Genomic DNA, 23,594 nt, shown 5'->3' with positions numbered 1-23,594 from the left:
TTCTGATCCAGTACAGGCTAACCAAGTTGCTCTTTCCCAAAAGTCAGTAGAGGAGGATACTTCAGTAGACTCTGAGGGTGAAATCTCAGGTTTGGATAGTATAATTCATTCTTCTGATACTGAAGTGATTTCCTTCAGATGCTATTTAGAACACCTTTGTGTTTTATTAAAGGAGGTTTTGGCTACTTTGGACGACTCCAATACTCCTGTGGTTGTCAACCCTAAGAAATCTAGCAAATTTAATATATACTTTGATGTACCCTCTCCTGGGGAGGCGTTTTCAGTGACACACCATGCTACAGAGATTATTGGCCGGGAATGGGAGAGACCGGGAATTCCTTTTTCTCCCTCTCCAGTCTTTAGAAAGATGTTCCCGGTGGCTGACTCTATCTATTAAGGAGTCGTGGCAGACGGTCCCCAAGGTGGAAGGGGCGATTTTTACACTAGCCAAGAGGACTACTATTCCTATTGAGGATAGTTGCTCTTTCAAGGACCCTATAGATAAGAAACTGGAGGCTTTCTTAAAGAAGATGTATATGCATCAGGGTTTACAATGGTAACTGGCGGTGTTTATTGCTACAGTAACTAGTGCGGCAGCTTATTGGTTTGATGCTTTCTCTGAGCCTCTAAGCAGAGACTCCTTTGGAGGAGATACAGGATAAGATAAAGGCTCTGAAGTTAGCCAATTCCTTTATTACTGACGCTTCTTTGCAGGTTAAAGTTAAGGTAAACTTTGAATGAATGCTATTTTTAAAAAAAATACTATTAAAACAGGGGCACTTTCATTCATCAAAGTTTAGAAAGCAGCCGTTTTGATTAAAAACTTACCTTTGTTTTTTTGACAGCTAGAGCAGCTTCCCCCCACCCGGAGATCCTCTCTTCAGACGTCATCAATGACTAATTCAGCTTCCTCCAATCACGGCTTTTCCCCCAGGGTAGTCATTGCCTGAGGCCATGCCGTGATTGGAGGAAACTGGATTAGTCATTGATGACATGTGAAGAGAGGATCTCTGGGTGGGGGAAGCTGCTCTGGCTGTGAAAAAAAAACAGATACGTTTTTAATGAAAATGGCTGCTTTCTAAACTTTGAATGAAAGTGCCCCTGTATTTAAAAAAAAAAAAAAGGGGGCTTTAATTCATCAAAGTTTACCTTCAAGTTGGGGGCCAAAATATCTGGTTTTGCAATTTTGGCGCATAGAGTGCTGTGGCTGAAATCTTGGTCAGCGGATGTTTCTTCTAAATCCTAAGCTTTTGGCGATTCCTTAAAAGGGAAAGACCTTGTTTGGGCCGGGTTTTGCAGAAATTATTTCCAATATCACGGGTGGTAAAGGATCTTTTCTGCCTCAAGATAAGAACAAATCGAAAGGACGTCAGAGTAATTTTCGTTCCTTTCATAACTTCAGAGGTAAATCTTCCCCCTCCTCTACCAAGCAGGATCAGTCCAAGCTGCCTTGAAAACCCAGTCAGTCTTGGAACAAGGGGAAGCAGTCTAAGAAACCCGCAGCGGAATCTATGTCGGCATAAAGGGTTTGCCCCCGATACGGGATAGGATAAAGTTGGCAATAATACCACAATTGCGAAGAAATAAGCAATCATAGACCGAGCTAAATCAACACTGTGTATTTATTGTCACATCGAAGAAAACAAAGGTTCCACCACTCCACACACAACAGCTACATCCAACGCGTTTCCTGCTGCTAAACAGCACTTCGTCAGGGATAAAGTTGGGGCAGACTCTCTCAGTTCTCTCAAGCATGGGAACGAGATATTCCAGACCCGTGGGCAGTGAACATAGTATCCCAGGGTTACAAGTTGGAATTCAAGCCCTTTTCTCCCAGGGGCAGATTTCACCTCTCAAGATTATCTGTATACCAGATAAAAAGAGAGGCGTTCTTGAAATGTGTACAGGATCTTTCCCTCCTTGGTGTGATAGTTCCAGTTTCAATACAGGAACAGGGTCTCGGGTTCTATTCCAACCTGTTCGTGGTACCCAAAAAAAAGGGAACTTTCAGGCCTATTCTCTATCTAAAGTTCCTCAACAAATTTCTCTTGTAAGATGTATCGAGTCCACGGATTCATCCTTACTTGTGGGATATTCTCCTCCCCTACAGGAAGTGGCAAAGAGAGCACCCACAGCAGAGCTGCCTATATAGCTCCCCCCTTAGCTCCACCCCTAAGTCATTCTCTTTGCCTACTCTAAGTAACTAGGAAGTGCAGAGCGAGTGTGGTGACAACAATTTTTCCCTCCCTCAGGATAGATCAAATAAGATGAGGGCCAAACAAAATAATTTTCGTTCCTTTCGGAACTTTAAGAGTGGTCCCGCTTCAGCTTCCTCTGCTACAAAGCAAGAGGGGAATTTTGCCCAATCCAAGTCAGTCTGGAGACCTAACTAGGCTTGGAACAAGGGTAAACAGGCCAAGAAGCCTGCAGCTGCCTCTAAGACAGCATGAAGGGGTAGCCCCCGATTCGGGACCGGATCTAGTAGGGGGCAGACTCTCTCTCTTCGCTCAGGCTTGGGCGAGAGATGTTCAGGATCCCTGGGCTTTAGAAATTGTGTCCCAGGGATATCTTCTGGAATTCAAGGGCTCCCTTCCAAGGGGGTGATTTCACATTTCTCAATTGTCTGTAAACCAGACAAAGAGAGAGGCGTTCTTACGCTGTGTAGAAGACCTACATACCATGGGGTTGATTCGCCCAGTCCCAAAGGAGGAACAGGCGCTAGGGTTTAATTCAAACCGGTTTGTGGTTCCCAAGAAAGAGGGAACTTTCAAACCAATCTTGGATCTCAAAATTCTAAACAAGTTCCTCAAAGTTCCATCATTCAAGATGGAGACTATTCGGACTATTCTACCTCTGATCCAGGAGGGTCAATATATGACTACCGTGGACTTTAAGGATGCGTATCTACACATCCCTATTCACAGAGATCATCATCAATTCCTCAGATTCGCCTTTCTAAACAGGCATTACCAGTTTGTGGCCCTTCCCTTCGGGTTGGCCACAGCTCCCAGAATTTTCACAAAAGTGCTAGGGTCCCTTCTGGCAGTTCTACGACCACGGGGCATAGCAGTGGCGCGTTATCTCGATGACATCTTAATTCAGGCTTTGACACTACATCGTGTTAGCTTTTCTGACATCTCACGGGTGGAAGGTGAACATAAAAAAAGAGTTCTCTCTTCCCTCTTACAAGAGTTTCCTTCCTAGGGACTCCGATAGACTCGGTAGAAATGAAAATATTTCTGACGGAGGTCAGAAAATTAAAACTTTTATCCACTTGCCGAGCTCTTCATTCCATTCCTTGGCCATCAGTGGCTCAGTGTATGGAGGTAATCGGACTCATGGTAGCGGCAATGGGCATAGTTCCTTTTGCCCGTCTACACCTCAGACCACTGCAACTATACATGCTCAAACAGTGGAATGGGGATTGTTACGGTTGCCTCCAGGCTGGCTGGAAGTTGGACCGTAGAAAAGGATGCTCCTAGCGCTCCCCAAAGGATCATCAGCACCGTAGACACTATAACTGCTGCGTAGCCACCATAAGTAACGCAGACTCTACGAACCACCGCTGCTGGGCTGGTATCTCGCCGTCTGCTCTGCGCCCTGGACCTACGACCAGGCTCCAGTAGGTGAACCTCTTCCTTCTTTAGCAATCCCTGTAGCTAAGGGAGTATGAAGAGCATAGCAATCCCTGTAGTGATTACAGCTGTCCCCTACAAACATGAGTCAAAGCTGCAAGTTAGAGGGTCAGAATAGGTCTGATGTGCTGGAACACACAGCCTGGTTTTTATTGAGGTTACATGCAAAAAAGACACACTCAGGGGGAGGCATAAAATCCCCAATCACACATTTGATGCATTTAGATAGAGAGGCAACGCCCTTTGACAGGCCACAACATTACTTCAGCAGATAACATTACACACAATAAAACAATGCAGTCCACCTTATCACTAGCAGTCTGATTAGACAATGGGAATGTTTTATCACTAAACTTAATTAGAGCTGATCCCAGCAAACTTGCATTTAGAAAGCTTCTTGAAGCTCAACAAAATTAACTCTTAATGGCACACAATGAAAACCAATGCCTCTGTAACAGTGCTCCCCCTCTGTGGAACACTCTGCCTGTGTGGCACCTGGCTCAGCAAGTCTCATTCACTGAACCAAGTGGGAGAAAGCCAGGGACAAGCTATTTTACAGGTCTGGGGACATAGTCTTAAAGGGGCATTGTTCACCAAAGTCACAATATGTCCCCAGACGGTTCTTAAAGGGCCATACACACCCAATAAAAGTTAATATGTTCTCAGGGGCACAATCTTCCAGGGGCCATAGTCATGAGGAAGGAGGCTGGCAAATAGGCTTCTCCACGATCCATGAAAGCAGGGCAATTTTTCATTTAAAGGGCCAGTTACAAATAGCAGTTTGTAACAGGGATTATGCAGATTTATCTCCTCAACTTCATCTGGACCAGGAGACCAGAGATTCTCTTCTCTGATGGTTGTCTCAGGACCACCTGTCTCGGGGAATGTGCTTCCGCAGGCCAGAGTAGCTCATTGTAACGACAGATGCCAGCCTGCTGGGCTGGGGTGCAGTCTGGAACTCCCTGAAAGCACAGGGCTTATGGTCTCGGGAGGAAGCTCTCCTCCCGATAAACATTTTAGAACTGAGAGCGATTTTCAATGCACTTTAGGCGTGACCTCAGCTTGCTGCGGCCAAATTCATCAGGTTTCAGTCAGACAACATCATGACTGTTACTTATATCAATCATCAGGGAGGAACAAGGAGTTCTCTAGCTATGATGGAGATAACCAAAATAATCCGGTGGGCAGAGGATCACTCTTGCCATCTCTCAGCAATCCACATCCCAGGAGTAGAGAACTGGGAGGCGGATTTTTTTTCTAAGTCGTCAGACTCTTCATCCGGGGGAGTGGGAACTCCATCCGGAGGTATTTGCCCAGCTGATTCAGCTATGGGGCACACCAAAATTGGATCTGATGGCGTCTCGTCAGAATGCCAAACTTCCTTGTTACTGGTCCAGGTCCCGGAATCCCAAGGCGGTACTGATAGATACTCTAGCGGTGCCTTGGTCCTTCAATCTAGCCTATGTATTTCCACCATTTCCTCTCCTCCCACGTCTGGTTGCCAGGATCAAGCAGGAGAGAGCTTCGGTAATTCTGATAGCTCCTGCGTGGCCAACCAGGACTTGGTATGCAGACTCTGCCAATGAGACGGGACCTTCTAATCCAAAGTCCGTTCACGCATACAAATCTAATTTCTCTGCATCTGACTGCTTGGAGATTGAACGCATGATTTTATCAAAGCGTGGTTTCTCTGAATCGGTCATTGATACCCTGATTCATGCTAGAAAGCCTGTCACCAGAAAGATTTATCATAAGATTTGGCGCAAATATCTTTATTGGTGTGAATCCAAAGGTTATTCGTGGAGTAAGATTGGGATTCCTAGAATATTATCTTTTCTCCAAGAAGGTTTGGAGAAGGGATTATCTGCTAGTTCCCTAAAAGGACAAATATCTGCTTTGTCTATTCTACTTCACAAACGTCTGACAGATGTCCCAGACGTTAAAGCATTTAGTCAGGATTTGGTCAGAATCAAGCCTGTATTTAAACCTGTTGCTTCGCCATGGAGCCTAAACTTAGTTCTTAAAGTTCTTCTATCTTGGAAAGTTTTGTTTTTAGTAGCTATCTCTTCGGCTCAAAGAGTTTCTGAGCTATCTGCTTTACAATGTGATTCCCCTTATCTTGTTTTCCATGCAGATAAGGTGGTTTTACGTACCAAACCTGGGTTTCTTCCTAAGGTTGTTTCTAATAAGAATATCAATCAAAAGACTGTGGTTCCTTCTTTGTGTCCTAATCCTTCATCTAAGAAGAAACGTCTGTTACACAATCTTGATGAGGTTCGTGCTTTAAAATTCTACTTACAAGCAACTAAAGATTTCCGTCAAACATCTTCTTTGTTTGTTGTTTATACTGGTAAACAGAGGGGTCAAAGGGCTACGGCTACCTCTCTTTCCTTTTGGCTGAAAAGCATCATCCGTTTGGCTTATGAGTCTGCTGGACGGCAGCCTCCTGAAAAGATTACTGCTCATTCTACTAGAGCTGTGGCTTCCACATGGGCTTTTAAAAGTGAGGCTTCTGTTGAACAGATTTGTAAGGCGGCGACTTGGTCTTCGCTTCATACTTTTTCCAAATTTGCTTCTTTTGCTTCTTCGGAGGCTATTTTTGGGAGGTTCTACAAGCAGTGGTGCCTTCCATTTTAAGGTCCCTGTCTTGTTCCTCCCTTAATCCGTGTCCTAAAGCTTTGGTATTGGTATCCCACAAGTAAGGATGAATCCGTGGACTCGATACATCCTACAAGAGAAAACATAATTTATGCTTACCTGATAAATTTATTTCTCTTGTGATGTATCGAGTCCACGGCCCGCCCTGTTTTTTAAGACAGGCATATATATTTTTATTTTAAAACTTTCAGTCACCACTGCACCCTATGGTTTCTCCTTTTTCTTCCTAGCCTTCGGTCGAATGACTGGGGGGGTGGAGCTAAGGGGGGAGCTATATAGGCAGCTCTGCTGTGGGTGCTCTCTTTGCCACTTCCTGTAGGGGAGGAGAATATCTCACAAGTAAGGATGAATCCGTGGACTCGATACATCACAAGAGAAATAAATTTATCAGGTAAGCATAAATAATGTTTTCTCAGAGTGCCGTCCTTCAAAATGGAGACTATCCGTTCCATTCTTCCTCTGGTTCAAGAGGGTCAATTCATGACGACCATAGACCTGAAGGATGCATACCTGCATGTTCCCATTCACAGGGATCATCACAAATTTCTGAGATTTGCCTATCTGAACAAACACTTTCAAATTGTAGTGCTTTCATTTGGCCTCGCCACAGCTCCCAGAATATTCTCAAAGGTCCTGGGAGCTCTGTTGACAGTAATTCGGTCCCAGAAAATTGCAGTGGCACCTTATCTGGACGACATTTTGGTCCAGGCGCCATCTATTCAACTAGAAAAATCTCACACAGAGATCTTGTTGTCTTTTTTTCGTTCCCACGGATGGAAAGTGAATTTGGAAAAAAGTTCCCTTGTTTCGCCTACTAGGTTGGTGTTCTTAGGAACCATTATAGATTCCCTATCAATGAAAATATTTCTGACGGAGGTCAGAAGAGCCAAGATTCTTTCCTCTTGCCTATCTCTACAGTCTGCTGTACGGCCATCAGTGGCCCAATGTATGAAGGTAATTGGTTTGATGGTGGCTTCCATGGACATAGTTCCCCTTGTTTGATTTAATTTGCGAGATCTACAGTTATGCATGCTCAGCCATTGAAATGGAGATTATGTAGACCTGTCTCAGAGGATAGTTCTGGATCAATTTACAAGAGACTCTGCCCTGGTGGCTGTCTCAAGAACAACTGTCCCAGGGGACATGCTTTCAGAGACCCTCATGGGTGATTGTGGCCACGGACGCCAGCCTGATGGGCTCAACTCGTTGAAGGAGCAGGGACTTTGGTCTCAGGAGGAATCTGCTCTCCTCATAAACATATTGGAGTTGAGAGCGATCTTCAATGCCTTGATGGCTTGGCCTCAACTGGCTTTATCAGGTTCCAGTCATACAACATAACCTCAGTGGCTAACATCAACCACCAGGGGGGAACTCTGAGTACCTTAGCCATGAGGGAGGTGGCGAGAATCATTCAGTGGGCGGAGGCTCACAGTTGCTGTCTGCCATCCACATTCCAGGAGTGGACAATTGGGAAACTGATTTCCTGAGCAAACAGACTTTCCATCCTGGGGAGTGGGAACTCCATCTGGAAGTGTTCTCCAGGTCTTACAGCCAAATGGGGGTTACCGGAATTGGATCTGAAGGCGTCTCATCTGAACGCCAAGCTCCCAAAGTACGGTTCAAGGATCGAGGGATCTTCAGGCCTTTCTGATAGATGCTCTGGCAGTTCCTTGGAACTTCCGGTTGGCATATCTGTTTCCTCCGTTTGCTCTTCTTCCACGAGTCATTGCACGGATCAAGCAGGAGAGAGCGTTCGTGATTCTAATAGCTCCTGCGTTACCTCGCAGGATCTGATATGCAGATCTAGTGGAAATTTTGTCTCTACCTCTGTGGAGACTTCCTCTGACGAAGGACCCCTTCTACTTCAGGGGCCCTTTCTTCATCCAAATCTCGTTTCTCTGAAGCTGACTGCTTGGAGATTGAATGCTTGATTTTAGCTAAGCATGGCTTTTCCGAGTCAGTCATTGAGACCATGATTCAGGCTCGTAAGCCTGTCACTAGAAAAATTTACCATAAGATATGGCGTAAATATCTTTTTTGGTGTGAGTCTAAGGGATATTCTTGGAGTAGGGTTAGGATGCCAAGAATTTAGTCTTTTCTCCAGGAAGTCCTGGAGAAGGGTTTGTCTGTCATTACCCTGAAGGGTCAGATATCTGCATTATGTATTTTGTTGCACAAGCGTCTGGCGGATGTGCCAGATGTGCAATCCTTTTGTCAGGCCTTGGTCAGCATCAGGCCTGTGTTTAAATCTGTTACTCCACCTTGGAGTCTAAACCTTGTTCTTAAAGTTTTGCAACAGGCTCCGTTTGAGCCAATGCATTCCATAGATATTAGGTTGTTATCTTGGAAGGTTTTGTTTCTTACTGCTATCTCTTCTGCTCTGAGAGTTTCGGAAGTCTTAGCTTTGCAGTGCGATTCGCCTTATCTCATATTTCATGCAGATAAGGCAGTACTTCGTACCAAGTTTGGTTTTCTTCCTAAGGTTGTTTTGGATAGAAATATTAATCAAGAAATTGTTGTTCCTTCTCTTTTTCCTAACCCTTCTTCTCGTAAGGAACGTTTGTTGCACAACCTTGATGTTGTGCGTGCTCTTAAATTCTATTTGCAGACGACTAAGGATTTTCACCAGTCTTCTGCATTGTTTGCTTTTCTGGGAAACGCAAAGGTCAGAAAACTACTGCCACTTCTCTTTCTCTCTGGTTAAGAAGTATTTTTCATTTGTCATGTGAGACTGCTGGACAGCAGCCTCCTGAGAGAATCGCAGCTCATTCCACTAGGGTTGTTTCTTCTTCTTGGGCCTTCAAAAATGAGGCCTCTGTAAAACAAATTTGCAAGGCTGTGATTTGGTCCTCTTTGCATACTTTTTCAAAATTTTATAAATTTGGTTCTCTTTCCTTGGCTGAGGCTTCCTTTGGGAGAAAGGTTCTTCAAACAGTGGTGCCTTCCGTTTAGGTTCCCTGTTTTGTCCCCCTCTAATTATCTGTGTCCTCTGGCTTGGGTATTGATTCCCAACAGTAATTGATGATCTCGTGGACTCACCATATCTTAGGAAAGAAAACTAAATTTATGCTTACCTGATAAATTTCTTTCCGTATATGGTAAGTCCATGGCCCCGCCCTCTATTTTAAGACCGTTATTTTTTCTAAACCTCAGGCACCTCTACACCTTGTGTTATTTCCTTTCTCTCCTTTTTCCTTCGGTTGAATAACTGGGGATTGTGGGAAGGGAAGTGATACTTAACAGCTTTGCTGTGGTGCTCTTTGCCTCCTCCTGGCTAGGAGTGATATTCCCAACAGTAATTGATGATCCTGTAGACTCACCATATCCGGAAATAAATAAATTTATCAGGTAAGCATAAATTTTTTGTTTTTGTTACAGCATTTTATTTTTTATTGAAGTTCCCTACTTTTGCTATATTTGTATTTATGTAACTGCTGCTTCTAATGAGTAATAGGAAATTCAACAGCTGACGTGTGTTACTGTCATGTTTAGCGATCTTTATGCAGCGTATGATCTAAGAAGTGTTTCACTATTTGCTCAACTGTATAAAAGAATCAATACACACTGTATTAATAATTAATGGTCATTAGAACCTATTCTCTGCTTCCTTTCTCTCGTGTTGATGGCATTACCAGCATCCATCTCTAAGATTCCAGGAACAGGCATCAGAAATTCCATTTGTTCAGTAGGACACCTGTGTCCCAGACCACTTTATAGTGTGTGTTCACCTAGTGCATGCATTTGAAATACCAATAATGTACCCTGGGGGATTGTGTCTAATTACTTGGTGCCAGGAGATAACTTTTGATATGGACTTGATACGGTAATAATGTTTTATATATATGTATTTGAACAGGGTTTTTTTCAACACACTCTAACATGAACTTCTTAGGTGCCACATCATGAAGGCAAAGTAATATTTTTAGTAATTTATAATGTAGCACATAAGTAACTTAAAAGACCTCACCTCCTGGTTGCTTCAGTACTGTTTTATATATAGAAAGAGAAGTGCTCAACGAGGAATGAACAACGGCTCAGTAGCTTGTTCTTTGGTGGGTCACCACCTGGGAGAGCAGTCTACACCAATTTTCATATAACTGCATGTAATAGACACTACTATAAATAAGAATATGCAAAAATACTGATCCAAAAATCTAGTATAAAACAGTTTAAAAACTTACTTAGAAGCTCCCAGTGTAACATTGTTGATTAGGTAGTCTGGAACACCCACTGAAAGGGGCTTTGAAAACAAAAAGAGCAAACATCCCCCTACCTTCTTCCCTGCATACGAAAAGACAGATAACATAAACAGGAGCCAGCAGCAGTCTGTAAACGCATGTATACATCTTGCACTGTGGGACTTGGTTAGCAGTTAAAAAAAAAAAAAAAAAAAAAAAAGCAAAACTACATTTTCCTTCCTAAGATAGGGAGAGTCCACGGCTTCATTCCTTACTGTTGGGAAATACAGCACCTGGAGGAGGCAAAGAAACCCCAGCCAAAGGCTTAAATATCCCTCCCACTTCCTCATTACCCCAGTCATTCTTTGCCTTTCGTCACGTTAGGAGGTGGCAGAGAAGTGTCAGAAAATTTAGAGTCCTGAAAAAGGGTATCTGCCCTTTGAGATAGTACTGGAGTTTTAAGTAGTCATGTTAACCTCTCAGTGAGAGTATTGATGAAAGTTAGCAGTAGTCTGGATGGTTTCGCAGAAAGCATCTCCAGACTCTAACAGCTCCTAAGCAATCAGTGTTGACGAGTATCACTGCCTGCTGTGTCTCACTCGTGTCCATGTCAGGAGCGCTGCTATAAGACTGTCACACTTGAGAGGCTGTGTTCTGTTCCACAACATGGATCCTGGAGGTAAGATTGTTTCAATTTTTACACATAAAATGCTATAACAGGGTCACAGTGTGGCTCCTTTATACCTTGATAGGATCCAGGGTTAATATCCTCTGAAGGGGGTTTATTGAACAGTTGGGGTTAATCAGTGTATTAATTATTTACATGCTGCTTTGTTTGTTGTTTTTTTTGTCCTGGGCTGATAGACTGTGTGTGTGTGTTTTTGGCTGAAACAAACAGATTTTACTTTTAAGTTTCACTTTCGTTTTTGAAAGTGTTGCACATCTCCTATTACTTGCTGTACGTGTAATAACAAGGGAAGTACTGTCTTGCACTCCATGTGACCGGGAGTGGTCTATGTTAATTTCCTCCATTTCGGCTGAGACTTGAATCTGAGGCGAGCCATTCCTCTGTTAACTGTCTGGGTCTAGGATGTTGTAAGTGCCTCAGCCATTGATAATATAAAGGTGCAGTTTTCTATTAGAATAATAAAAAAATAAGTTTTTTATTTGTGTCCTTCTGTGGGTATAACCTGAGCTATGGAGGACTCTTACATGTTAGAAGGTACTCCTTCTGTACTAAATCATACCTGTTTATATTGTGAGGAGGCTGTGGTTTTCCCGCCCCCTCAATTATGTTCCACATGCCTTAACACTGTTATAAAGTCTAAGAAGGGAGACAAGCCTGCTAAGGCTCTTAGTCCCTCTGAGCCGTGTACCATTCAGGACTCTGCGTCCTGTGAGATTACTACCCTTGCTACATTATCCACTCCACATGCAGTTCCCTGTAGCACATCTAATCCTCCATCTGGAGGGGGCCTTCTTCCTGGAGACGCAGGATAAAGGTTAAACGTAGCTTTCCTGACCCGCAGTCATCTAAAGATTTATCGGATTTAGCTATTATGTCCCGGACTCTCAACTGGATTTGTGGGGCTCCATTCCTAAGGTGGATGGTGCTATCTCTACGCTTGCTAAACATACTGCTATACCTCTTGAGGATAGTTCTTCATTCAGAGAGCCAAAGGATAAGAAAATGGAAACCTTTCTGAGAAAGATGTTTCAACATACAGGATTTTTTTTTATCTGGTTGCTGCAGTTGCCGGAGAGGCTACCTACTGGTGTGACTTTTTGTCGGAACTCATTGAGGTGGGCTCTCCCCTCGAGGATATTTAAGACAGAATTAAACCTCTGAGATTTGCTAATTCTTTTATCTGTGATGCGAACATGCAAATTTATTCGCCTAAATGCAAAGGCCTCTGGCTTTGCGGTCCTAGCTCACCGGGTGCTCTGGTTGAAGTCTTGGTCTGTGGATATGACTTCTAAGTCCAGACTCCTTTCTCTTCCCTTCCAGGGAAAGTTTTTATTTGGTCCACGCCTGGACTCCATTATTTCTATGGTTACCAGAGGCAAGGGTGCCTTCCTACCGCAAGATAAGAAGAACAAGTCTAAGGGACGACAATCTTCTTATTTTCGTTCCTTTCGTTCTGACAAATCCCAACGACAACAATACTCCTCCAAGCCCGAGCAACCCAAGAGTGCTTGGAAGCCGGCTCAGTCCTGGAACAAATCCAAGCAGAATAAGAAGCCCACCGAAAACAAATTGGCATGAAGGGGCGGACCCTGATCCGGGATCGTATCGTGTAGGGGCAGACTCTCTTTTTTCAGACACCTGGTTCAAGGACGTACAGGATTTGTGGGTCCTGGAGGTGGTATCTAAGAAATACAAGATAGGCTTCAAATCTCATCCACCAAGGGGCAGATTCCTATGGTCCGCCTCTTCCTTTTTGTTCCCTCCCATTATTCATTCAGTGTCTTCTGGAGCTTGGGTATAGTTTTCCCAACGTTAAGGAATGAAGCCGTGAACTCTCCCTATCTTAAGAAGGAAAACATTTATGCTTACCAAATAAATTCCTTTCCTTCCGGATAGGGAGAGTCTATGGCCCTGCCAGTTTTTTCTTGTCTATGGGTGGTTCCCTAATAGTTGTTTTATTCTTCTGGCACCATTTATACCCTAATGTTTCTCCTACATTTCGGGTGTATAAAGGTAGTTGGCTGCGCCCGGATAAGAGTTACCAAGCTCACTATAGAGGGACTCCCTAACACAAAGGCCCAAATATTAGGTAATTATTGCCTACAGAGCAAACATACGCCTAGATTTAGAGTTCTGCGCTAGCCGTCAAAACCAGCGTTAGGGGGTCCTAACGCTGGTTTTGGCCGCCCGCTGGTAGTTAGTCAGTCAGGAAAGGGTCTAACGCTCACTTTCCAGCCGCGACTTTTCCATACCGCAGATCCCCTTACGTCAATTGCGTATCCTATCTTTTCAATGGGATCTTCCTAACGCCGGTATTTAGAGTCTTGGCTGAAGTGAGCGTTAGAAATCTAACGACAAGACTCCAGCCGCAGAAAAAAGCCAGGAGTTAAGAGCTTTATGAGCTAACGTCAGTTCATAAAGCTCTTAACTACTGTGCTCTAAAGTACACTAGCACCCATAAACAACCTATGTACCCCTAATCCGAGGCCCCCCACATCGCAGCCACTCTATTCAAAATTTTTAACCCCTAATCTGCCGACCGCACGCCGCCGCAACCTACATTATCCCTTTGTACCCCTAATCTGCTGCCCCCAACATCGCCAACCCCTACATAATATTTATTAACCCCTAATCTGCCCCCCCCCCCATGTCGCCCCTACCTACCTACAATTATTAAACCCTAATCTGCCGACCGGACCTCACTGCTACTATAATAAATGTATTAACCTCTAAAGCTAAGTCTAACCCTAACACACCCCCTAAGTTAAATATAATTTAAATCTAATGAAATAAAATAAATCTTATTAAATAAATTATTCCTATTTAAAGCTAAATACTTACCTGTAAAATAAACCCTAATATAGCTACAATATAAATAATAATTATATTGTAGCTATTTTAGGATTAATATTTATTTTACAGGCAACTTTATATTTATTTTAACCAGGTACAATAGCTATTAAATAGTTAATAACTATTTAATAGTTACCTAGTTAAAATAATTACAAAATTACCTGTAAAATAAATCCTAACCTAAGTTACAATTAAACCTAACACTACACTATCAATAAATTAAACTATCTACAATTAAATCAACTAAACTAAATTACAAAAAAACACACTAAATTACAAAAAATAAAAAAAGATTACAAGAATTTTAAACTAATTACACCTACTCTAAGCCCCCTAAAAAAATAACAAAGCCCCCCAAAATAAAAAAAATGCCCTACCCTATTCTAAAATAAATATTTTACAGCTCTTTTACCTTACCAGCCCTTAAAAGGGCCTTTTGCGGGGCATGCCCCAAAGAAAACAGCTCTTTTGCCTGTAAAAAAAACATACAATACCCCCCCAACATTACAACTCACCACCCACATACCCCTAATCTAACCCAAACCCCCCTTAAAAAAGCCTAACACTAAGCCCCTGAAGATCTTCCTACCTTGTCTTCACCACGCCGGGTATCACCGATCCGTCCAGAAGAGGCTCCGAAGTCTTCATCCTATCCGGGCAGAAGAGCTCCTCCAGAGGGTCCGAAGTCTTCATCCTATCCGGCAAGAAGAGGGCATCCGGACCGGTAGACATCTTCATCCAGGCAGCATCTTCTATCTTCTTCCATCCGGCGCGGAGCGGGACCATCTTGAAGCAGCCGACGCGGATCCATCCTCTTCTAACGACGTCCTAAGTCCGAATGAAGGTTCCTTTAAATAACGTCATCCAAGATGGCGTCCCTCGAATTCCGATTGGCTGATAGGATTCTATCAGCCAATCGGAATTAAGGTAGGAAAAATCTGATTGGCTGATCCAATCAGCCAATCAAATTGAACTTGCATTCTATTGGCTGATCGGAACACCTAACCTGAAGTTAGGTGTCGGCGATGTTAGGGAGGGCAGATTAGGGGTTAATACTATTTATTATAAGGTTTTTGAGGCGGGAGTGAGGCGGATTAGGGGTTAATACATTTATTATAGTAGCGGTGAGGCCCGGTCGGCAGATTAGGGGTTAATAATCGTAGGTAGGTAGTGGCGACGTTGGGGGGGGGCAGATTAGGGGTTAATAAATATAATATAGGGGTCGGCGGTGTTAGGGGCAGCAGATTAGGGGTTCATAGCTATAATGTAGGTTGCAGCAGTGTCCGGAGCGGCAGATTAGGGGTTAAAAATATGCAGGGGTCAGCGATAGCGGGGTCGGCAGATTAGGGTTTAATAAGTGTAAGGTTAGGGGTGTTTAGACTCGGGGTACATGTTAGGGTGTTAGGTGCAGACTTAGGAAGTGTTTCCCCATAGGAAACAATGGGGCTGCGTTAGGAGCTGAACGCTGCTTTTTTGCAGTTTTTTTTCAGCTCAAACTGCCCCATTGTTTCCAAGGGGGGAATTGTGCACGAGCACGTTTTTTAAGCTGGCCGCGTCCGTAAGAAACGCTGGTATTTAGAGTTGCAGTGGCGGTAAATATGCCTGTACGCTCCCTTTTTGGAGCCTAACGCAGCCCTTCTGAGAACTCTAAATCCAGCGTTGTTTAAAAGGTGCGGGGGGAAAAAAACATGCGTAGCTAACGCCCCCCTTTGGCCGCAAAACTCTAAATCTAACCGATAGGTAGCCGAAGCAAGAGAGTTGATAGATGCAGCCCGTCAAAAGTACATCAGGCTGGGTCACAGCAAGGCAAAGAGCATTGCTGTATAGTAAGTAATTGAAAGCTTAGAATTATGTAATGACCTAAGCCACACTGTATCCTAGTCCTGATTTGTGTGCTGTAGGCTCTTTCCTCCTCTCTCATACACCTGCTACACTTTTGTCTCACTTGAATCCCTGATGAAAACCTTTTACCCCACCCAATAAAAATTATAATTGGTTTATCTGTCCGTCTCTTTCTATAAAGATAAATAGAAAGAAGTGTACTATACCTTTGAGAAACAGGATTAAATTAGATCTTTATAAGAACATAGAATAGATTAGTAGAATCATTAGCACAAGTAGCTCAGGAGAAAATACTGGCAGTATCTTAAGGTTATGTCAAACAGCATTACCCTGATCTGATGAGAGCCAAGTATCACCATGAAATGAAGAACGGTGGGGCAGACAGGGTCAGGGATAATTTTTTAATAAAATATTCTGTTAATATTAAAAAGTCAAGAGGCTGCTGTTGGTTCCACTTAGATACAGAACTGTCTGCTTCCAGGAATGATGAACCAGTCAGAATAGGTAGCTCATCATTAAACGATATCAGAAGTGGTGAGTACAGCAAGACTTAGAAATACAGTGTCTCTGGCATGGGCTGTATAAGAAAACAAATCCCTGCCCATGTCTAAAGGCAGCAGTTTGGCATTTGCCACATTTTTGTCATTAAGCATTTTATAGTTGCATGTGAGTTGCAGCAAGGGTTGGTCAGAAAGTGACATCACTGTTACATTGTGTTACATAATTTCAACTGTGTGTTGTACAGCTATAGTCTGTATAAATCCGGGCATTGACTAATGTTAAATGGTTTTGTCTTGAATAATATGTGGTTTTATTTGGTCAGACTGCTAGTACAAAGATTAGTGGTTAGCGTCTGGCAAACATGTATGCTTTGCTCCTTTGTATCCATCCAAGAAAGATTTGCCTGTTCGGGAGGCCTGAGGAAGGGTTTTAAAACCAGTGAACTTAGATCTATGTAACTTTTATAATGGTTAACTATATTTATAATTGTCATATCTTTGTTGATCACCTTTATGTCATACAAGTTGTGTGTGTTGTGTCCTAGCAGAAAGACTCCTCGGAGGATTCAGAAAGCTCAGGGGATGAAGACCAGCAGGATGTTTTCCCTAATTTTGAGGACTCCGTAAAGGAAGAAACATCTGATGAAGACCAGTATGCTGAAGTTACTCCATGCAAAAGGTTAGAGAGGAGCATTACTCTGGTTAAAGCTGTCCGTAAGCGAGCATTTTCTTTACTTATAGTTTAATATATGCAGTTGCAAAGGTGAACTAATGAAGCCTTGACTTTGATTGTATTTGTATTATGTATAGACAAGCATATTTAAAAGAAAAATGTTTGTAACGGTATTCTATAGTCCTTTTAGGTTTGAAGGTTTAGAACTAGATATTGTTTTATACAGATGACTTATTCTATAGACACAATCACACCCACTCTCTATTTGGTGTAAACAAACAATACCTATAAAGTGGAAAAGAGACCAAGAAAAACACTACATGAATACTCCGTTACATTAAAGGGACACTGAACCCAAATTTTTTCTTTTGTGATTCAGATAGAGCATGGAATTTTAAGCAACTTTCTAATTTACTCCTATTATCAAATTGTCTTCATTCTATTGGTATCTTTATTTGAAATGCAAGAATGCAAGTTTAGATGCCGACCCATTTTTGGTGAACAACCTGGGTTGTCCTTGCTGATTGGTGTAAAAATTCATCCACCAATAAAAAAAAGTGCTATCCAGAGTTTCGAACCCCCAAAAAAAGCTTAGATGCCTTCTTTTTCAAATAAAAAAGATAGCAAGAGAACGAAGAAAAATTGATAATAGGAGTAAATTAGAGCATGCAATTTTAAGCAACTTTCTATCTGAATCACGAAAGAAAAAAAAATTGGGTACAGTGTCCCTTTAAAATATGCGTAATGGGCCCCTAGCAAGCTTATTTGTTTATTTCATTGTATAAAATTAGTTAATGCAGAGTGTAAATATAGTATATATGATTGACATTTTGATGGTACACAGTATAAGATTATTTTGCTCATAGCATAAACAGTAATACTAGAAGCCCTGTGCATAGTGATATAAAAAATTGTATAGAGTGGGTTAATTTAGGTTGAAATAATTTTTATTAGTTTTCAAATAATTAACATCATAAAATGTACAACAACATTGATAAGTAAAATATAGCTTACAAAATATCTGGCTGAATTGGCTCCTATACACTCTTGTCCTGCCATATAACTGATGGAGCACTAGGGCATGTTCGGTAATTAAGTCCAGCAATTCCTGGGGCTCTGGAAGCCCAATCTCAATAAGTTGTTGTCTTCTGTGGTCCAGTTACTCTTTGCTATCTAGTATATATGACCACCAAAGTAGATATTTAAACTTAAGAATCCAACAATAAAAATCAACATAACAGAAACCTGTAACCAATGCATATGTCTTAGCCTATACATTTTGCCTATCTTTGACATAATACTTATAGCATGTGAACAAGAAGGAAAAAAGGTAAAGTCAGCAACAATATCTCAACATTATTAGAGTTCAGCAGAGCCGGGGAAGGCTAGATCCCTTCTCCCCGTCAGTCCCCTCCTCACCCCTCCTGTCTTAATTTCTAAGTAGGTTCAGTTTCCTCTATACCTCCTCTCACTCCTCTGTCTCCCATAATCCAATAAAACCAAATTTTCTGAAAACTCTGTCGAACCTTGAATCAAGGAAGCTTGCTCCGACATGGAGTATGTAACTTTAAACTTTTCCATTATCTCAGTCCAAGTTGGTACCCCCATCTTCCAATACTTTGCTACACATATCCCTGTGGCTGTGCATAGTGTACTTATAAAAGTGTTTATGGCAGAGTTAAATCTTGGGATGTGTTCGTTCAGTAAGGCCTGCGCCATCGAGAGATTGATATTTTCTGATAGCAAAGTACTCAGTAGAGACGATAGCTCAGACCATATCAGCCGCACTTTAGGGCATTCCCACCACATATGAATGTATGTACCTACTTCTCGACACCCTCTATAACAATGGTTGGTGGAACCACGCGAATAGTGAGAAGTTTTAGTCGGGGTCAAGTACCACCTGAAAGTGGTTTTAATACAGTTCTCTTTGAAGTCAGCACTAATCATACCTCTACCAACGTCACGTGTGATGGCTATCCAGTCCTCTATTTTTAGATCTGTACCTATATCTTTTATCCATCTATCAACTATTGGAGTGTTTGAGGTGTATCTTGCCTTTTGTATAGCTATGTATAGATAGGAAATCATCTTTTTATCCCTTTTCTTGTTAATTATAAATTGTTCCAATGTTGTTAATTTTCTTGTATGAGGAAAATGTAGGTATTTGTGTAACGCAGATGAGATCTGCAGGTATAGAAACCAGTGGAGTTTGTAGGGAGCTAATTTATCTTGGGTTTGTGCGAATGTAATGAATTTACCATCTACTAGAAAGTCCCTTATTCTCCCATTTTTCCAGTTGTAAATGTAGATCATTCGGGAGCAGAGTTTTAATCGGTCTGGCTATTGAGTCTGTTGGTAATAGGTGAAGAGCACTGGTCAACGCTGTCCAGGTCTTTACCGAGTCTCCAGAGGCTGATAAGGTGGTGTTGGTATTTGTGTATCCCTTAGTAGGTCTCCATAGTATATCAGAAGACTTATCAGTTTTTTCTACTTCAGCCTCCAGTGTAGTCCATATAATGTCGTTTGTGTTTTTATTCAGTAGTAGATCTTGAGCTAATCTAGCTGCTTGATAGTACTCCATCAAGTTCGGCATACCCACCCCACCTGTCTGTGAAGTTGTAAAGTTCTGGAAGCAATTCTGGCTAACTTACTGCCTCTTAGAAATCCCGTTAGGTCTTGTTGTAATTTGATTATATCTGGGGTTGGGACTTTGATAGGTAAAGCCCTAAAGAGGTATAATATGCGTGGAAGAATAGTCATTTTAATTGCCGAAAGGCGACCAAACCATGAGAATTGTTTACTCTTCCATCTGTGTAGGTCCGACCTAATTTTTTTTAAATTTTTTTTAAAAGAGGGATATAGTTAATCTTATACAAATCTTTATAGTCTTTAGGTATTTTGACTCCTAAATACTGTATCGCTTTTCTAGCCCAGGTAAATGTGAAATTCGTTTCTATTAGTTTAGAAGTATGGGTCGGGAGAGCTATGGGCAGTCCTTCGCACTTATCTAAATTGACTTTATATCCCGACACATCTGAGAAGTCTTGCAGAATTTTATACAAATTTGGTAGTGAAATCAGGGGTTTCGTTAGTGTCAAAAGAATATCATCCGCAAAAAGCGAGAGTTTGTAATCATTTTGGTTTATCTTAACTCCATGTATATCTGGGGAAAGTCTGATTGTTGCCGCTAGGGGCTCTATGCATAGTGCAAAAATCAGCGGAGAAAGGGGGCAACCTTGCCTAGTACCTCCACGAATATCAATAGGGTTCGATTGATACCCCGCCGCTCTAATCACAGCTGTAGGGGAGGAGTAGATATTTTTGATGGCTTTCACGAAGGGGCCCCTGAGTCCAAACCCAGCTAATACCTCAAACATGTATTCCCAGTCCACTCTGTCAAACTCCTTCTCTGCATCCAGTGAAAGGAGCAGAGAAGGCGTTTTGGTCTTATCTAGGTGATCAACTAGGTCCACTGTCCTTCTAATGTTATCAGGTGCTTCTCTGTCTATAATAAATCCCACCTGGTCTGGATGTACCAGAGAGGGGAGATGTATTTTCAGTCTGTTGGCCAGTATTTTGGTAAAGATCTTTATGTCCTGATTTATTAATGAAATAGGGCGGTAGCTATTACATAAATTCGGGTTCTTACCAGGTTTGGGGATAACTATTATCTTAGCACGCAATATATCCATAGGGATGTTTTTACCTAACATAATATCATTACAAAATTTGTGGAGGTGTGGGACCAGTGCCATCTTAAATAATCTATAATATTCCCCTGGAAACCCGTCCGGGCCTGCTGCTTTTCCTGGCTTTAGACTTTTAATTGCCTCTAAGATCTCTTTTGTCGTTATATTTGCATTTAATTCCTTTAAGGCCTCCTTATCGATTACTGGGAGGTGGGCTGCTGCTAAGAATTGTTCTCTAAGTATTTTAGTATGTGCCGATGGATTAGTTTTTTTACCATCATATAGTGATTGGTAGTACTTTGCAAAAGTATCTGTAATTTCCTGTGGATTTGATGTGTATGAACCAATGTGGGTCTGGATAGAGGGGATCGAGAAAGATCTAATTTTTTCCTGTAGTTTATGTGCTAGGTATCTGTCTGGTTTGTTTGAGTAAATATAGTAATGTGCCTTTAGTCTCTGTGCAGCTCTAAGAGAGGCGGCCGACATGATCCCAGACAGTTCCCTTCTCTTCTCCTGGAGGAGTTTGAATGTTTTTGTAGAAGAAGTACGTTGATGTTGTGTAGTCAGGTCGTTTATCTCTGTTTGTAATTTATCTGTTTTTGATCTCGTCATTTTATTATAAGTGGCTTTTGCTTGTATGAGCAAACCCCTAATAAATGGTTTATGTGCTGCCCAAGTATAAAGTGGATTATTAGTTGTGTCTGTGTTTATAGACCAATACTCAGTTAGGGCTTTTAATATTGCGTCCTGTGTAGTCTGGTTTCTAAGTATATTTGGGTCAAATGTCCATGAACGATTACTGCAATGTCTAAGAATTCCTGTCAATTTAATACTAACAATAGAATGGTCAGACCATGCGCATGCATGTATGGAGGAGGATTGTAAGTTAGGTATAAGTATTTGGCTAAGGTATACATAATCTAGCTTGGAGTATGTTTTGTGAGCAAAGGAGTAGAATGTATAGTCATTAGTCTTGCCATATAATGACTCCCAAGAGTCAATAACATTTTGGGCCGACAAGGCTCTTTTAATTGATCTAACCATAGCATTGTGATGTCTTTGTTTGTGTGTTAGTACTGACGACCCCTCTGTCTCAATAATTTGAATAGGCAAGTTAAAGTCCCCCCCCAATATAATTCTTGATTGGGACCATTGTGTGAGTAGGTGTGCTATGTGAGTCAGGAAGATGTCCTGCTTTTCGTTTGGGGCGTAAATGTTACAAAGCGTTATCTCTGTCCCTTGAATTGATCCCCTGACTATTAAGTATCTACCTTCCGCGTCTTTCAGTACCTCTTCTGTGTTGAAGTTTAGTGAGTGGTGTATTAATATGGAGACCCCTCTTTTCTTGCTATCCGTTACTGAGTGAAAGTGTTGGGGGAACTGTCTAGACCAGTATTTAGGAATAATGGAGCTGGTGAAGTGTGTTTCCTGGAGGAAAATCAGATTTGCTTTTAGTCTATCATATTGGGTCATGGCTGATCTGCGTTTAACATCTGTGTTGAGACCCCTTACATTATGTGATATTAGGTGTATATGATTAGTCATTGTTATCTTACCCTGGTGTCGTCGCTATACATGCTCCTTCCTCCAAGAGTCTCCTGAGATCCTAGACATAGTTCTGTACCACCCCCCCGGCTCCGCTGACCCCGACCCTCCTTCTGGATAATAAGGCAATTGCAAACATAATTAGATATGGCGACATAATAACAAAAAAACAAAATTTAACTAGTGAAAAATTTGTAACTTTTAACCGGTAAATGCTATTCTCCATTTATCCGATTCTGAAACAAAACTTTGGTAATAAGAAAAAAAAAAACAAAGAACAATTATCAATAAGCAATGCGAGACATCGCCTCATATCAACTGTATTATAGTATACTGTATGATGAGTTTCTATAACTGTAAAGAAAAGCAGGTTAAAGCATTATTTTGACTTGAACATATCATCAATAATGAACCTCAAAGCTTTGTGGAGACTTTAACTTATGTCTTACATGTTTAAGTAACCAACCTATGTGAGTCACTGTGACCCTTACTCCAAGGCTTGCACAATGTATTTGAAAGAAATATTGTGTCCAACAGTTCTTGGAGAAAAGGGAGTAATATCTAAGTCCAGCTACCCTTTGTTGAAAGTTCCCTCATTGATGATGTAAGAGATGGGAGCTCGATATGGTTGTAACCATCTAATTTCCCCTTTGATATAAACAAAACTGAGCTTTGATATTCTTCTAAATTAGGGAAAAATTTTCCTTGTGTCAGCACCTCCTAGAGTGCTGTGAAAGCAGAGAGATGTATGATGAAATTCGGTATTTCTCAGGTCTTGGTACCCCTCTTTGATACTCTGGACCATTTCTGGTTCTGAATATGAGGAGTTTTGTGTTTCTTTTGTAGATCCTCTTCGGGGAATGTATTGGAAGGCATGTCAGGTACCTCCAGTCTGAGCCTCTTGCAGACATCTGGTATTTCTGATGGGTCTTTGAGAGTGATATACCTGCCTTCAAACTGGATATGCAGGCCAAATGGGAAAGTCCACCTATAAATTATCTGATGTTTTCTCAGTAAAGAAGTCAGTGGTCTCAGTGTACCTCTCCTCTGTAGTGTGCGCAGGCACAAGTCTTGGTAAAATTGAATAACATATCCCTGGAATTTGAAGGTTGGGTGCTTCCTTGCTGCAGATAATATTGCCTCTTTCTCAGGGAATCGAAACATCTTGATTATCACGTCCCTTGGTGGGGCGTCCTCTTTAGGTTTTGCTCTAAGTGATCTGTGGGCTCTCTCCATTTGGTGCTTCTCATCACCCGTTTCTCCCGTGATAGCTTGGAATAGTTGATGTAAATAGTTCTGTAATTCTGAAGAAGATACTGATTCTGGGATC

The 23,594-nt window shown here is 41.8% G+C and overlaps 1 protein-coding gene across 2 annotated transcripts in view; it reads left to right on the top strand.

Moving 5' to 3' along the window:
• KDM7A (lysine demethylase 7A) overlaps window positions 1-23,594 on the top strand; it is a 318,101-nt gene that overhangs the window by 253,318 nt on the left and 41,189 nt on the right. Inside the window, exon 16 of one of the 2 annotated variants that reach the window (XM_053719030.1) lies at window positions 16,903-17,033. In XM_053719030.1, the coding sequence (XP_053575005.1) occupies window positions 16,903-17,033 (131 nt within the window). Of the gene's footprint in view, window positions 1-16,899; window positions 17,034-23,594 lie in introns of both variants that reach the window. The other variant, XM_053719029.1, reaches the window with a different exon arrangement.

This window comes from Bombina bombina, chromosome 6, assembly GCF_027579735.1.
Source record: "Bombina bombina isolate aBomBom1 chromosome 6, aBomBom1.pri, whole genome shotgun sequence".
In the NCBI taxonomy this organism is placed as follows: Eukaryota; Metazoa; Chordata; class Amphibia; order Anura; family Bombinatoridae; genus Bombina; species Bombina bombina.
This window is presented reverse-complemented; position numbering and strand designations above follow the sequence as displayed.